At 38.1% G+C, this 17,697-nt stretch overlaps 1 protein-coding gene across 1 annotated transcript in view; it reads right to left on the bottom strand.

The window, feature by feature from the left end:
- LOC141499006 (uncharacterized) overlaps positions 1-16,570 on the bottom strand; it is a 67,665-nt gene extending 51,095 nt beyond the window's left edge. The window contains exons 1-2 of the mRNA XM_074201986.1: positions 16,446-16,570; positions 12,974-13,086 (exon numbers count right to left, since the gene is read on the bottom strand). Coding sequence (XP_074058087.1) covers positions 12,974-13,086; positions 16,446-16,570 — 238 coding nt within the window. The remainder of the gene's footprint in view (positions 1-12,973; positions 13,087-16,445) is intronic.
- Positions 16,571-17,697: the final 1,127 nt, after the last annotated feature.

Raw genomic sequence — 17,697 nt, 5'->3', positions numbered from 1 at the left:
ATTTGGCTGTCCCATAGCACACTTTTGAAGAGGGACAGAGTGAAAGGAGAGATAAAATATAATAATTGGTAGTGGGGAGAAATGGATGGAGGGAATTACAAGCAGCAACAGTAATTATGGAAAAATATGGAAGCAACTTCTCTTATGGACTAATGATAAAGAATGTGATTCACCCCAGAAACAGAGCTGATGGTATCATAACACAGACTGAAGCACATTTTTTCTCATTCTTTCACTTTCTTTCTTGTGAGGTTTTTTTTTTATTTCTAGGGTGGATTATGTTCATTCTTACAACAAGATTATTTTAGTAATGTATAAATAAATTTTTAAAAATGAAAAGAGAAAAAGAATAGCAAGCTTGGAATAGAGACATGAATGAGACTGTAAGAGTTTTCCTTCAGCAACCTGACTCAGTTGAAAAAGACTTGGATGAATTCCCAAGTAGGACTTTTCTTGAAGAGTTCTGAAGGAGGCCTGGAAAAGACTTTGTTACCTTTTGCCAACTCCACCCATCCCACCCTTCTGCAGGACAGGGTGTTTGTCTCCATCAAAAAGGAAAATTTCATACCAATAGGCTGTGGGACAGGTGTTACACATGAAACAGTAACCTCCTATTATATTCTCTAAGGAAAGTGATAACTTAAAATCTTGAGACATTTTGTGATAACTGCTGTTCAGTCATTTCACCTTCATCTTGGATCTGCAATCTCCCAACAATTTCCTCAAGATTTAGATCTAGATCATGAAAAAGGGTAAAAACATCATTTGTACAAGAATATTCATAGCAGCTGTTGTGGAAGCAAATAATTGGTAATCAAGGGGCTGTGTTGGGGCAGCTAGGTGGTGCAGTGGATAAAGCACCAGCCCTGGAGTCAGGAATACCTGGGTTCAAATCCAGTCTCAGACACTTGATAATTACCTAGCTGTGTGGCCTTGGGCAAGCCACTTAACCCTATTTGCCTTGCAAAAACCTTAAAAAAAAATCAAAGGGCTGTGCATCAATTGGAGAATGACTGAACAAATTGCAATATATGTACATTATGGAACACCAGTGTTCTATTAGAAACCAGGAGGGATGGGATTTCAGAAAAGCCTGGAAAGACTTGCATGAACTGATGTTGAGTGAGATGAGCAGAACCAGAAGAACATTATACAGCCTAAGAGCAACATGGGGGTAATGATCAACCTTAACGGACTTGCTCATTCCATCAGTGTAATAATCAGGGACAATTTTAGGGTGTCTGTGATGGAGAATACCATCTATACCCAGAGAAAGAACTGTGGAGTTTAAACAAAGACCAAAAATTGTTACCTTCAATTAAAAAAAAGTTATCTTGTGTGTTACATAATTTTGCTTTCACTAATATTTTATTTTTTCCTCAAAGATATATTATTTGGGGGGGAGGTGAAGCCAAGATGGCAACAAGAGAGGATCTTCTCTTAGGTGCTCTCTCTTAAAACTTGTAAGCTAAGGACTCTAACTTCATTTTTGAGAGACAAAATGCATATAGGGACCCAGTGAGGCAGTTCTCCAACCCAAGGTAACCTGGAAAAGAGCAGAAAGGCCTGGCTCCACAGGGTCAGAGGGGCGGCCCACCAGAGGGGTGGCCTGCCAGAGCGAAGGCACTTCAGCCTTCCAGAGGCATCCCCAGAGCACTAGGAGCCATGGCTCACAGCAGCCAAGGAGTTACCTGATCTACACCCCAGGGAGCAACTTGGGGGAACAGTGGGGGACCTCTGCCAGTGTGAGCACGGGAAGCCCAGCCCTCAGGGCACACAGCAGAGCAGAGTGGTCAGGCAACCCAAATCGAGGAACAGGAAGCAGAAGCCAGTAAGCAAGAGCCCCCAGGGCATGAGTGCAGAGCCTAGGGAGGGAGCTGAGAGAGACTGCTGAGCTCTGTCCTCTGCCCCGAAACAGGACTCTGGGGCTCTGACCACATTCAGATCCTGATCACAGTCTAGGCCCCCCCATAGAACAGCAGGGCCCCCCACCTCAGCCCCGTGGCAGAGGGGTACGCTTGTGGTCATTCACAGACCAGGAGAGAAGACAGAACCTCACACACTCAAAAGCTCAGGAAGCACCCCAAAACCAGGCACAGGCTGGGGAAATGAGTAAGCAGAGAAAAAAAGAGGAATACCATTGAGAAATACTTTTCCTGTGATCCCAAGAAGGATCAAAACACTCAATCTGAAGATGAGGAAGTACAAGCTCCTGCATCTAAAGACTCCAAGAAAAACAGAAACTTGGCTCAGGTTATGACAGAGCTCAAAGAAAGACTTTGAAAATGAAGTAAGGGAGATAGAAGAAAAATTGGGAAAAGAAATGAGAGAGATGCAGGAAAAACAAGAAAATGAAATCAGCAGCTTAGTCAAGGAGATCCAAAAAAATGCTGAAGAAAATAACATGCTAAAAACCAGAATAAGTCAAATGGATAAAACAGTACAAAAAGTTATTGAGGAGAAGAATGCTTTAAAAGGCAGAATTGGCCAGATGGAAGAAGAGATAAGAAAGTTCTCTGAGGAAAACAAATCCTTCAGACAAAGAATAGAACTCAGGGAGATGGATGAATTTACAAGAAATCAGGACTCAATACTTCAAAACCAAAAGAATGAAAAATTAGAAGAAAATATGAAACATCTCATTGAAAAAACGACTGATATGGAAAACAGATTTAGGAAAGATAATTTAAAAATTATTGGAATACCTGAAAGTCATGATCAGGAAAAGAACCTTGACATCATTTTCAAAGAATTACTACAGGAAAATTGCCCTGATATTTTAGAAGCAGAGGGAAAAATAGAAATGGAGAGAATCCACCAATCTCCCCAAGAAAGAGATCCCAAAAAACCAACCCCCAGGAATATTATAGCCAAGTTCCAGAACTCCCAAGTCAAAGAGGAAAATATTACAAGCAGCCAGAAGGACACAATTCAAATATAGTGGAGCTGCAGTCAGGATCACACAGGACTTAGCAGTAACTACATTAAAAACTTGTAGGAGGGGTGGCTAGGTGGGGCAGTGGATAGAGCGCAGGCCCTGGAGTCAGGAGTACCTGGGTTCAAGTCCGGTCTCAGACACTTAATAATTACCTAGCCTTGTGGCCTTGGGCAAGCCACTTAACCCCATTTGCCTTGCAAAAACCTAAAAAAAAAAAAAAACATGTAGGGCTTGGAATATAATATACTGGAAGGCAAAAGAGCTTAGAATGCAACTGAGAATCAACTACCCAGCAAAACTGAATGTCCTCTTCTAGGGGAAAAAGATGGACTTTCAATGAACCAGGGGAATTTCAAATGTTCCTGCTGGAATGGCCAGAGTGGAACAGAAGGTTAGACCTCCAAATACAGGACTCAGGTGAAGCATAGAGAGTGGAGGAGAATGGGAAAATATGAGGGACATAATGATGATGAACTATATGTATTCCTGTGTAGAAAAATGATAATGATAATACTCATATGAACCTTCTCATTTAATAGAGAAGGTAGAAGGAGCTCTTATAGATGAAGCCCAGGAGAGAACTGAGTTTGAAGATATAAAGTGGTGTCAAAATGGAGTCAATAGATAAAAGGGAAATGTAATGGGAGAAAGAAAAAGGAGAGGAGGAATAGGCTAAGATATTTCATATAAGATTTTTCTTTATTACAATGAGCTATTGCAATGATATGGAAAGGGGGAAGGCAAGGGGGAATGAGGGAATCTTCACTCTCATCAGAGGTGGCTAGGAGAGGAAACAGCATATATACTCAATGGGGTATAGGCATCTGGAGTAAGAAGGAGAGAAGTGGGGAGGGGGAAGGGGGGTGATGTGAGTGATGGAGGAGAGGATGGACCATGGGGGGAAGAGTGGTCAGATATAACACATTTTCTTTTTTATTTCTTGCAAGGGGCTGGGATTGGAAGGCCTGTCCGGGACTACAGGGCCGGGTGGATGCTGGGCCTAAGGGGAGGTATGTGGGCTCGGGGCCTCTTGGCCCACGGGCTAGGGATCTGTCTGCTGCACCACTCAGCTACCCTACAGCAGAATCAGAATGAAAGCAGAGAGAAAATATAGTACATGGTAGTGGAGAAGTACAAATGGAGGGAGTTGCGATCAACAGTGGAAAAATATGGAAGTAACTTTTGTGATGGACTTATCATAACGAATGTGATCCACCCATAACAAAGCTGGTGGTGTTGGAACACAGACTGAAGCACATTTATTATTATTATTATTATTATTATTATTATTATTATTCTTTTGGGGGGGATTGCATGGCAAATGGGGCTGGGTGGTCTGCTTGGGGTCACATAGCTGGGTGCTTGTTGGGTGTCTGAGGCTGGATTTGGACCCGGGTGTTCCTGGCTCAAGGGCCAGTGCTCTGTCTGCCTCCCAGCCACCCCTACTATTATTACTATTTTATTTTATTTTGGGTCTTTTTTTTTTTTTTTGGTTTTTGCAGGACAATGGGGTTGGGGTAGGTTGCATGGGGTCACACAGTTGGGTGATTTTTGGGTGTATGGAGCTGGATTTGGGCTCAGGTGCTCCTGGCTCCTGGGCTGGTGCTCCATCCACTGCACCACCTGTTCATACCTAAAATTATTACTATTTTTTATTTTTTTAATTTTAATTTTTTTTTAGGTTTTTGCAAAGCAAATAGGGTTAAGTGGCATGCCCAAGGCCACACAGCTAGGTAATTATTAAGTGTCTGAGACCGGATTTAAACCCAGGTACTCCTGACTCCAGGATTGGTGCTTTATCCGCTGTGCCACCTAGCCACCCCTTTAATTTTAATTTTAATTTTTTCTCTCCCCTTTACTTTATTTCGCATGTAGGTCTATATTTTTGGGAGGAGGGGTATTATGTTTATTCTTAAACAAGAATATTTTATGAATGCATAAAAAATTGTACAAAATAAGAATAAATAAATAAATACATGATAAAAAAGGATATATATTTTTTGTCTCATCACATTCAATTGTGATCAATGTATAGCATGGAAATAATGTGAAGATTATTGGATTGCCTTCTATGGGGAGAGGGTGGAATGAAGGGAGGGTGGGAGAAAAATTATAAAATTCAAAACTTTACAAAAAATGATAGGTAGAAACTACTATTGTATATAATTGAAAAACATAAAATTTTTATATAATAAAAGATTTAGATCTTATGGCAAACCTGTACTTGGGTTGGGCTCATTTTCTTGGTCATGATTATTTTCTCCAAGAAGAAGTAGTTGCAGAAAATTTTTCCTGCTGCTATTCAACTCTGCCTGAAGAACCCAGGAACCTCTTAATTCTTGAATTCCCAAGGTCACTTATGATCAGGAAAAGAAGCACCAAATAGAAAAGACAGCCAGGGACCTGAGAAGGCTCCAGCATACTTAAGCAATACGTTTGTCTGAGCACAGGCAAAATCCCAGAAGAGTCCTCATATGTTTGACAGATGGGAAGGGAGAGAGAGCCAGAGGGCAGAGTCACTGTTTTAGGTCTTCTGAGCAGACCACTCTTTTAGGATCAGAGGATAATCCTCTTTGATGGTATTAGTCACCATTCAAGGTGCCCAAGACCTTAAGAGCCAAAACAACTTCTCTTTCCCATGAGACCAAGGTACATACTCCAGAGGGATTGCTGCAGCTTGTCTGTTTCTTTCTTTCTTTCTCTCTCTCTACTTTCTTTGTGACCTTCCTTTGTCCTCTTTCTCTACTTTACTTTATTCCCTCCATTCCTTCTTTCTTTCTCTTTCCTTTTTTCCTCTTTCTTTTTAAATTTTCAGTTCCAAATTCTCTTCCTCCCTCCATCCTCTTCCCAACTTATTGAGAAGGCAAAAAAAAAAATGATACTCTTATACATAGGAAATCATGCAAAACACATTTCCACATTAACCAGTGGACCAGTTGCATTCTTATAGTAGTCTTTTTATAATATACCTTTTAAGTTCTTTAAAAAATTTAATACCAAAGATTACTTTGTTATTAATATGTGGAAATTTTTCTGACTTTTGTCTATGTGTCACAGAATGTTAGAATTGGAAGGGACTTGAGAAACTATGTAGTCCAATTTCTACCTGAATGTGAATGTCTTATTTCACTCCCTATTTGGGAGACAATGGATGACAATATGCAAATCTAGGTTTAGAAGGCAAGCTCTCCAAAAACAGTTTTATATCTTCTTTGTCACCATATTTTCTATTGGGTTTCATGTCAACTAACTTAAGTACTGTTACCTAGGTAAGGGCTCATGGCCTGGACATAAAATCCAGGTATAAAATCTTTTCCTTTTCTATGGAAATTTTAGTCAACTCAAAGTACCAATGTTGTAAGTTTGGCTAGTTTGGTTGATTAGAGTGCCCTGGTAATCAGGTTAAAATATGGGGTTCATTACCCATATAGGCCAATTGACCATAAACTGAATCTGACCAGTTGTCTTATGGATATATTCCAATGAACATAAGAGAGACAACAATATGAATTCACTACTACTAATAAAAATCAAATAAAAATGACTGTTTATTAATCATTCAATAAGTGTTTATGTCAGTCAGAAGTTTTATGTTTCTGTATATAGGATAAAAACAATCAAGATGTGGTTATCCTAAATGTGAAATTAGAAGACTGAACCAGATGATCTTTTGTGATATCATCAGTTTCAGGGTCCTCTTATAACTACAGGGGACCCTTATAACTACTGAATAATTTTATTTATACAGCTTTGATAAAGATAAAGACTTGAGACAACTGAGAATTTTAGTAATTTTTCTGGTGAAGGTGAAGAACTATTTTTCTGTTGAGGGACCTCTGACTATTAAGAGCTAAACAAGGGGCAGCTAGGTAGTGCAATGGATAGAGCACTAGTCCTGGAGTCAGGAGGACCTGAGTTCAAATTTGGCCTCAGAAACTTAATAATTACCTAGCTGTGTAACCTTGAGCAAGTCACTTAACCTAATTGCCTTGAAGAAAACTAAAAAAAAAAAAAAGAGCTAAACAAACCAAAAGTAATTTCATTTTCATTACATTAATAGACTGATGGATTAAAAAAAGACTATGGCATGGAAAATCAGGACTGAGAGCCAGAAGATTTGGATTCTAGTTCTGACTTTGACTATGTAATTCTGAACAGAAAGTTTAATCTCTGGGTCTGTTTTTTTCATATGTAAAACAAATAGCAAGACAAGACTATCTCTGATTCTTCCCTCTTTGAGAATAGCCATTTCTATAATGACTAATTCCTCTTGCTTGCAAAAATGGGAAATATTGAGACTAAAGAAATACAAACATCTAGGCATAATCCTATACCTTTTTTTTTATTAATCCTCACCTACAAACAATTACTAACATAACTTTTCTATTTTTTCAAACTTGAATACATTTAACCCACTTTACTTTTTCTTAAAGTAAAAAGCCTTCTAGGGTTTAGGCTCTGGCTTAATACTTGAGAGTTTCAGGGCAACTTTGTTTCAAAAACCTCTTGAAGATGACTTCCATTCATATTTTCATATTAGCCATGTTGCAAAAAAAGCCAAGCAAATAGAAAAAGTATGATTCAATTTACACTTAGAATTCATTGATTTTCTTTCTGGAGGAGGATAGCATTTTTCTTCAAGGGTCATTTGTAATTGCTTTGGATCATTGTCTTGATCAGAGAGGCTAAGTCTTTCATAGTTGATCATCAGTACAATATTGATATTTCTATAAACAATTTTCTCTTGGTTTTGCTTAGTTCATTTCATTAAAACCATCCTGTTCAATATTCTTATGGCACAATAACATTCCATCCAACTTTATATCATAGCTTGCTCAGCCATTCCCTTTGATTTCAAATTCTTAGCCATCATAAATCTATTTGTACAAATAGATCCTTTTCAGATCTAGTCATGATAATATTTTGTCTTTCATTTTCAAAGAAGACCATGACATCAAGGAAATGATGTCAAGACAATTGCATGAATTGGATTTGAATGAGGGGTGCTGTGCTAAGTCATCAGTTTCACGTTCTCCTCCAGAACCATCTGGGTTCAGGGGTCAGATATGAATCAGGATAAGTGAAGAGATGGGAGGAAATCAGGGTAAAGTAACTTGCCCAAAGTCACACAGCTAGTAATTGTCTGATGTCAGATTTGAACTCAGGTTCTTCTGACTTCAGGACCAGCACTCTACCCACTGCATCATCTAGTTATGATATACTTAGTTTTATAGCCCTTTGGATATAGTTTCAAATTGTTCTCCAGAAAGGTTGGATCATAATGTCCCTTATTTCCATATCCCCCCAGCATTTATCATTTTCCTTTCTGTCATGTTAGGCAATCTTATAAGTGTGAAATGGTACCTCAGAATTGTTTTAATTTGTATTTTTTTAATCAACAGTGATTTAGAGCATTTTTTCATGTGACTACTGATAAGCTTTGATTTCTTTTTCTAAAATCTGCCTATTCATATCCATTTATCAATTTGGAATAGTAATTATTTTTTATAAATTTGGCTCAGTTCCCTATATATTTGAGAAATAAGTCCTTTATAAGAGAATCTTGCTATAAATTTTCCCCAGTTGCCTTCTTTCTTCTAATTTGTCTGCATTGTTTTTGTTAGTGCAAAAACTTTCAAATTCGAATTATCAAAATTATCCATCTTAATTCAAAGGATCTTCTCTATCTCTTGTTTTGTTATAAACTCTTCCCTTATTCATAGATCTGAGAGATAAATTTTTCCATGCTTCCCTAATTTACTTATGATATGATCCTTTGTGTCTAAATCATTTACCTATTTTGACCTTACATTTGTCTATGGTGTGAGATTCTGCTTGATGCCTACTTTCTGCCCAACTGGTTTTTGTTTTCCCAGCAATTTTGGCTAAATGATGAATTCTTCCTCCCAAAGCTTTTATCTTTGGGTTAACCAACACTATAGTTCTTTACTATTGAGTAGCATGTACTTACTCTGTTCTATTGTTCCTTCATTCTATTTCTTAGCCAATTCCAAATTGTTTTGATGATCACCACTTTGCAATATATTTTAAAATCTGGTACTGTTAGACCACCTTCCTTCACATTTTTTCAATGATTCCTTTGATATTCTTGACCTTTTGTTCTTCCAGTTACATTTTATTATTTTTCTCTTAATTCTATGAAATAATTCTTTAGTAGTTTGATTGTGTAACACTGAATAACTAAATTAATTTAAGTAGAATTGTCTTTTTTATTAATTTGGCTACCTATGAGCAATCAATATTTCTTCAATAGTTTAAATCTGCTGTTATTTGTATGAAAAGTGTTTTGTCATTGTGCTCATATAGTCCCTGGGTTTGTCATTCAATTTTTCTTGATTACGATCTACCAATTTTCATTGTATGCTCCTCTTGCTTTTCTTTCCATCTTCTTGAACTTTCTTTAACTTGTTCTACTTCCTTTTTCTTTCTTTCTTTTTCATTTCTATGGTTTATGCTAGAGGTCTGCTAGTAGTTTCTTTGAGTACTGCTTCATCTTTTTTAGTCTAGAAGTGGCTCAGGGTTAGTGTGCCCTGTTGAAGAGAAGACACTATCTTCTCTACTACTTTTGCTCACCAACTTCTGATCTAGTAAAACACCCTACCCCAAATCAATTTGTAAAGATACTTCCTCTACATTCTCTGATTCCAGGGTACAATGTCTCTTCTCTAACTCTGGCTTGATTTTCATGCTGGTTTTCCACCAGATATGTGCCTCCTTAAAGTGGCTATTTTTACCATCCTTCAGAGCTCTAACCTAATCTAAGGGCACTTCTGCTAGCCTTGGCTATCTCATTAGATTGTGAGCTCCTTGAGAGTAGTACAGTTTTTGCTTTTCCTTGAATCCCTAACACAGTGTCTGGCACAAAGTAAATGCCTAATAAATATTTGTTGATTGACTAGTTACCAATTTTATTAAAACTTCAAATAGGTAACTGGCTACTACTTTTAACTAATTCAGTACAGGTTTGTCCATTCTTTGGAAAGAGATAGAGAGAGATAGAGACATATGGAGACAGAGACAGAAAATGGAGGGAGGAGAGGGAGGGAGGGAGAGAATATGTATGAAGATATTTGGAACAGCTCTTTTTGTTCTAGCAAACAGCTAGAAACTAAATGGGTAAGGGGTGGCTAGGTGGTGTAGTGGATAAAGCACCAACCCTGGAGTCAGGAGTACCTGGGTTCAAATCTGGTCTCAGACACTTAATAATTACCTAGCTGTGTGGCCTTGGGCAAGCCATTTAACCCCATTTGCCTTGCAAAAACCTAACCCCCCCACAAAACTAAATGGGTGTCCATATGCTGGGGAATGGCTGAACAAATTATGATAGATGTCAGCAAATCAACTCCACCAGCATCAAGTGCTTCCTCCTACCAGAAACTGGTAATACAAATACAAACAAAAAATAAAGGTACTCCCTGCCCTTAAGAAGCTTAAATTCTAAAGGGGGGGGGGGCAGACACATTAGAAGGAAGCTGAATTGAAGGAGAGAGGCATGAAGGTTTGGGTCCTTCCTTAAAATGGAAATTTCAGGAAAAATTAATCAATCAGAGGAAGATGCTGCAAGAGCAGAAGGATCTTCTAGGGTTTAAAGGCAGACAGTCACAGAGTGAACTTCTGTGGTGAACAGTTTTCAGAGCATAACCCCACAGGCTAGCCCAGGATGATCACTTGGACACATCCAACTCTACCAAGGCATTGTCTTAATGAATCCCACCCTCCTCCACCCTCATTCTGTTGGACAAGGTGCTACCTTCTCCCATACTACTCCAACCCAGTACTGAAAGTCAGGGTGGGTTGGGGTGTGCTTCCTTTGGCTTCTGGTGCCTTTCTCCTACAGGAGTTCATCATTGTATCTTAGAAGACTGAGACTGCCAATAACGCATCCTTTTTAAGTCCTCCCATAACTTTTCTGATGGAGATCTTAAGAACATAACAGAAAATTCTTGTATCTTACAAAATTCCTGCCTCTGGTGTTTATTAGTTCCCAGATCCTTGGGCAAGTCATTTAACAAGCTCTGGCCTTGGTTGAGGCAGCTAGGTGGGATAGTAGATAGAATGCCAGGTCTGGAATCAAGTCAGCTCATCTTTCTGAGTTCAAATTCAGCCTCAGACACTTATTAACTGTATGGCTCTGGGTGAGTCACTTAACCCTGTTTGTCTCAGTTTTTTCCTCATCTCTAAAATGAACCAGAGGAAGAAATGGCAAGCCACTATGGTATCTTTACCAAGAAAACTTCATACGGAGTAACAAAGAGTCAGACATGAATGAAATGACTGAACAATAACAAGAGACTTCAATTTTTTCATTTGTAAGATGAGAAGATTGAAATAGAGGATTTCTGAGATTTTTGGATAAATTCCACAGCTGATTCTAGGATAAATGTTTATTTATTTATTTGTTTGTTTATTGATTTGTTTGTTTATTTATTTATTAGGTTTTTGCAAGGCAAACGGGGTTAAGTGGCTTGTCCAAGGCCACACAGCTAGGTAGTTATTAAGTGTCTGAGGCCGGATTTGAACTCAGGTACTCCTGACTCCAGGGCCAGTGCTCTATCCACTGCGTCACCTAGCTGCTCCTAGGATAAATGTTTATTATATGAAATAATGAATGATACCATTATACAAGTAGCTAAGTTTCTTGATTCTTTTATAAAAAAATTTTAAGGGATGGCTATAATTTTATTTATCCCCACCAAACCTTCAAGGAGAAACCAGAATGCTAAAAGGAGCTGGTTTGGCAAGGTAATAACATAAGGAACTTCACAATAAAATACATCCTCAGAAGCCCACAAGAGATACATTGGACTTAGAGAATTTCCCAAGTACCAATAGTGTAATTTTTTTTTCCCTCTGGTGTGATATTACAAGTATATTGAAGAAGGTTACGGTTTTAGACAGCCACAAGAATGTAAATAGAATGAATATATTAAAATCTTATCAATTTCTTTTCTTTGTAAAAGGAAAAAATTGATTTTGAAGATTCCTGTGATCTGTTGTAGATTAAAACTATATTTCAAATAAATTATTACATCAAAGAATGTTTCCCTCAGTGTCACCTCTTTTCACATATAGCTCGGATATGAAAAATTTAAAATGGAAGCTTCTTTCTTCTTTATTTTTAAGTGGTGTGATACTTAAGAAAGGAGAGACAAGATCATGAAGAAGCAATTAATGAAGCCCTCTTGGGGAAATGTCTGTTTACCTTCTCACTCAAGAAACAGTCTGAACCTTTCTTTGACTACTTACAGTCAATAGGGTTTCTTCTTTTGTTTAAGTTTGAATTGACCTGATTCAATTTATTTTCTCTCTGGGGGTCAGAGAAGCCTACAAACTATCCAGACTTCTGATTAGTGAGAGCCTGGGCTACAGTGGCAAAAGTATTGCACTGAAGTCAGTAAGATAGTTATTTGAATCCTGCCTCTGCTACTTCACAGCTGTGTGACCCTCATCAAAACTCTTAACCTCTTATTCTCACCTTCATCATCTATAAAATGGAGCTATTAATAACAACTAATTCACATAGATATGAAGATCAAATCAAATAATATATATTAGAGCCATGACTTGGAATTTTTGCCCACAAGGAAAGAACTGAAAATCATATCTACAGCCAGGAACATGAAAGCTATTCTCAGTTTAGGGATACACACCACCGCATGGGGAATGATAGATTTGAGAAGCTGAGATTCCAACAGGGAAAATGACCTACTCAGGGTTGCAGAGAAAGGCTTGATCAACTCCTATTGAAACTGAGATTGATTACAAATACTGTAAACTTCAGCTGGTTTATGGGTTAGTTTGGCTAAACTGATTGCCCTTCCCCATTTTTTATTCACTGTTACAAGGGATGACTCTTTGAGTATGGGAGAGGAGAAAGCTATATTCACAAATAAAAGCAGCATAAAAACAAAATATAATAAAGATTCTTTTTTTAAAAATTGAGTTAAGGGGCAGCTAGCCCCTGGAGTCAGGAGATCCTGAGTTCAAATCAGACCTCAGACACTTACTAATTACCAGGCTCTTTTGCCTCCCAATGCAATGAGCTTTCAGCCAGATTATTCAAACTGGCCACACTGGGAGACATAGGAACACCAGCTCCTTTAAGAACTGTGGTTCCTGGTGGCACCCTGGTATCAGGATGATCTGAGTTTAAGGACAGCCTCAGGTACTAGTTGTGTGACCCTGAACAAATCATTAACTTCTATTTGCCTTAGTTTGCTCATCTGTAGAATGGAGATCATAATAGCACCTCCCTCTCAGGGTTTTGAGGATCAAATGAAATAATAATTGTTCAGTACTTATCACAGTTGACACATAGTGAGGATTATGCAAATGTTGACTTTCATTATTCTTAATTGAAGCGGCTAAATGGGAAGTAAACTAGTTCTACCTGCTCTACTCCGAAAGAAACTGAGCAGTTTGGAAAGATAAATTCAAAGGAGTAAAAGCTGTCTAGCATGAGAGACAGATTTTGCTCCCACAGTCATATTTAATTATGTAAAACAGTAGTCCCAATATGTTCTTTATTTCTTAATTTGTTTTTTTTTAAATTTATACCTTTTTAATTGTTCAGCCTTGGCAGAGGGAGCCTACAGGTTCAAGGTCACACATAAATCTATTTGTATAGTCCAAGTATTTCTTAACTTGTTAAAGAAGAAATGACCAACTTTTAATTCACAATACAGTACCCACACTTAGAAGACATATTTTTCTGCTTGGCTCGAAGTAATGGAGAAATGGGAAAGATGAAAACAACTAAGCTATCTTACCCAGAACTAGTGGAGAACGTTTCAGTAACAAACTATAATGATGAAGTATGTTCATTAGTAACTATGTAGAGTACTTCCCCTCTCCAATCTTACCAGATTTTCTTCCATACCCGGATTCATTCCCACTTTGTAGTAAATGTCTGAGTCCAATGTTACATCATTGATGTCAGTACATAATTTTAATCATCACCAACTATTCAATGAGAATCTACTGTGTTTAATGTATAGGCTAGATATTGGGGATACAAATATAACTCAATTCAAATAAAATATAAAAATATGGGTGCTTACTCCCTATAAGGAGCACAATTTAGAAGATGTCAAATGTATCAAAAAGATACATTGGAACCCAGCAAAAATCACATAAAGAATAAAACTATTGGGGCGGCTAGGTGGTGCAGTGGATAACACACTGGCCCTGGAGTCACGAGTACCTGGGTTCAAAACCGGTCTCAGACACTTAATAATTACCTAGCTGTGTGGCCTTGGGCAAGCCACTTAGCCCCATTTGCCTTGCAAAAAAAAAACCCTTAAAAAAATAAATAATATAAAAAAGAATAAAACTATCATCGATATTGTGCTTGGGGGTAAGCTTTCTTTTATTTGGTTATTTAATCAGTCTTTCGTTTTGAACAAAAATCTTCAGTTTAGCTTGATAAAATAAAACACCATGAAACACACATGAGCTATGATTCTGAGTAGATGCCAACTCCCAAAGCCTTAAATCTGGGGTAAGTTTCTAGGCTCTCCAAAGTGAGCAAGTATCCTTCCCATCCTGCCCCATGACCAGTGAGAAAGAAGACATATGCAAGAAGCATGCCCCAAAGGGCTCCCTACACTGATTATGGATGGGCAGGCAGCATGCATGCACAATTGGAACAATTCGTGACTTAACACTAGAGTGGCTAGTGCTTTCGGGCAATGCATCAAGTTATTCCTTGAGCTGCCCTCTGCTGGGCATTTCTTCTATCTACTAGGCATCTATGTTGAGCAGATGCTGCTCTCTTCTGGTCATCACCTGTGATGCAGCTTTTTCACTGACTGGTACACTGAACCTTTGAAGGTATTCCACCACGATGGTTCTTTGTTCTGAGTTACTGCTACTCTGTGCTACCACTGACTCCTCTTTACCTGCAGGGAAGCATCTTCCTTGTAGAAGAGAGAGATCTAACTTCTTAGCTTGATAGCTTCAAGAACTCTTTTGGGATATAAACCCCAGTCAACTGTACCTAGCCAACTCGGTAGGGAAGCTACAAGTATGTAAAAGAAAACAATTTTGAAATGACAACAAAAGGTAGATTTTTTTTAAAAACCTACAAATCAGAAAATACATTGGTAATAATATATAAAATATGCTGGAAAGTCTGAAAGTGGACGTTTTTGAACACTTTTAAGCTATTTTACTGAACTATTTCTGGGAATTGTACATTGAAGAGGCTTTATCTGGGATTATGATGCAAGCATAACAATAAAAATAATAATGATTATATATTATATAATACAATATATTATTTGGATAATAATTATAATGATATATATTAAAATAAAATTGATCAATTTTTTTAAAAAATCTCCAGTCCTTTCAATAGATTCTCTCACCAAATTTCTAATCTATCCAGTATATTACCCTTCTGTTATATATGTAGTGGTTAGAACTAAATATAGCCCTTTTAATATAGTTTAATCAGCTCCAATTACTTCTATTAATGCAAGAGCTCCTCTCTCTCTTAAATTCTCCCCCCCATCCCTCGACCAAACATCATGTGTAAGAATGGCAGAATGAGCAACCTTGAATCATAAAATGGTATAAAACAGTGAATGGGACAATGAGTCTAAAAAAATTAGATGAGACCCAACTAAGAAAGATTATCCAAGAGCCATTTACAGAGGAAACAGGGAGGGGAACATCACAGAGATAGAAAATGGAATGTATTTCTGAGCATTATTATAGTGATCAATTCTCATTATCAATGAAGGGGAAACACTATGTATATTACATCTTGGTTTCTGCTGTTTGAAGATGCAGAAATACAACATAAGGTAAGTCAGGAAAATTAACTGCAACAAAAGAAATTCATACTGGAGCTGACACCATTTTGAAAGGAATGAGTGACTTGTTTTTATTTTCCTCAGAGAGTTTTCTTATCTCCTTTTCCATCTAACCAATTCTGCTTTTTTAAAGTTTTCTTCTCCTCAATAACTCTTTGAACTGTTTTATCCATTTAACCTATTCTGGTTTTTAATGTTATTTTCTTCAGCATTCTTTTGGATCTCCTTGACTAAGCTGCTGACTTCATTTTCATGTTTTTCTTGCCTCTCTCTCATTTCTTTTCCCAATTTTCCTTAAACCTCCCTTACTTGGTTTTCAAAATCTTTTCTGAGCTCTGTCATAGCCCAAGTCCAACTTCTTGGAGTCTTTAGATGCAGAAGCTCAGACTTTCTCATCTTCAGATTGTGCATTTTGGTCTTCCATGGGACCACAGTAATTGTCTATGGTCTGTTTACTCATTTCCCCAGCTTGTGCCTGATTTTGGGGAGCTTCCTGAGCTTTTGACCTCAGTAGGGACCTCAGTATGTGAGGCTCTGACTGCTCACCTGGTCTGTTGAATGGCCACAAACTCACCCTTCTGGGGCCCCAGACTGTGACCAGGGTCTGAATGTGGTCTAAGCCCCAGAGTCCTGTCCCAGGGACAGAGGACAGACCTTGGCAGTCTTACTTTTGGTGGACTAAGCAATCAGGGAGCAGCTGCCAGTGGCTCCTGCTGGGCGGCTCCACAGGCCTGCTTCTGTTTCCTGGAATCTGGACTGCGCTGAGGACTGAGGGCTGTGCTGAGGAGGCCATGCTGGCCTGGGCTTCCCTTTAGCTCTGGCAGAGGTCTCCCTGCTCATCTTCCAAGTTGTGCTCGGTGCTCCCTGGGGTGGTAGGTCAGGAAACTGCTTCTGCTGCCAGGAGCCCTGGGGCTGTTCCCGGAAGGCTGAAGCTCCTTTGCTCATTGCCACCCCTCCAATCCTGTAGAACAGAACATTCCCACTATTTTCCAGGTTATCTTGGGCTGGAGAATTGCCTCACTGGATCTTTCTGTGGGTTCTGTCTCCTGAAAATTTAATTAGAGTCATAATTTTAAGGTTTTTGAAATATTTTGGAGAGAGCACCTAAGAGAGGCTGTTCTGCCGCCATCTTGGCTCCACTCCCGAAAGGATTCATAAGTGACTTATTTTTAAGTTATTCCAAGTTGGGAAGAATATCAAATAATTAGGTGAAAAACATGGATTGACTCAATACCAAAAAAAAAAAATCCCCAAATACCAACAATCTAAAAAATGGTGACAAGAGATTCATCAGTAACTACCTACTCACATGTCTATTTTCTCATTTCTATAAAACCTTTATAAGAATGATTTACACATCTATCAAGCACTTTTTTGATGGAAACATGATAAAGATGGTAACAAGCAGAATTATGAGAACAATTTTCTATAACAGCCCACATTTTCATAGTCACACTACTGACTGAAAAGGATAGAAAAGGCAAGTACTGCTATACTTAAGGCGGTTAATTATTTTTAAAAACATTTGATTTAGGGGGGTGGGGGAGGGAGGTGGGATTGGGGGGAAAATTGTAAAACTCAAATAATATCTTTAATAAAAAAATTTTAAAAAACCATTTGATTCAATAGTACAAAAGGCTCTAATTTCTAATGAAAAATTTATCACATATATGTTAAGATTATGCAAAATTCCACTGTAGATAAAATCACAAAGATAACTTCACTTATTGATCCCTGATTATCAACATCACTCAAGACATAAAAGAAGATCGATGCTTGCTGAAAGAGTTTAACACTATCTTGCACTGAATCTGGATAGATGAAGGATTCCATATAAATGGTAAATGTTTCATTGTTCAGGTGATATATGTCAATTGCATCAAACACAGGAATGTGGCCCTTATGAGATGCATGGTCTAT

The sequence above is a fragment of the Macrotis lagotis genome, chromosome X, assembly GCF_037893015.1.
Source record: "Macrotis lagotis isolate mMagLag1 chromosome X, bilby.v1.9.chrom.fasta, whole genome shotgun sequence".
Classification (NCBI taxonomy): domain Eukaryota; kingdom Metazoa; phylum Chordata; class Mammalia; order Peramelemorphia; family Peramelidae; genus Macrotis; species Macrotis lagotis.
Note: the sequence above shows the minus strand (reverse complement) of the source record. Positions and strands in the feature narration are given on the sequence as shown.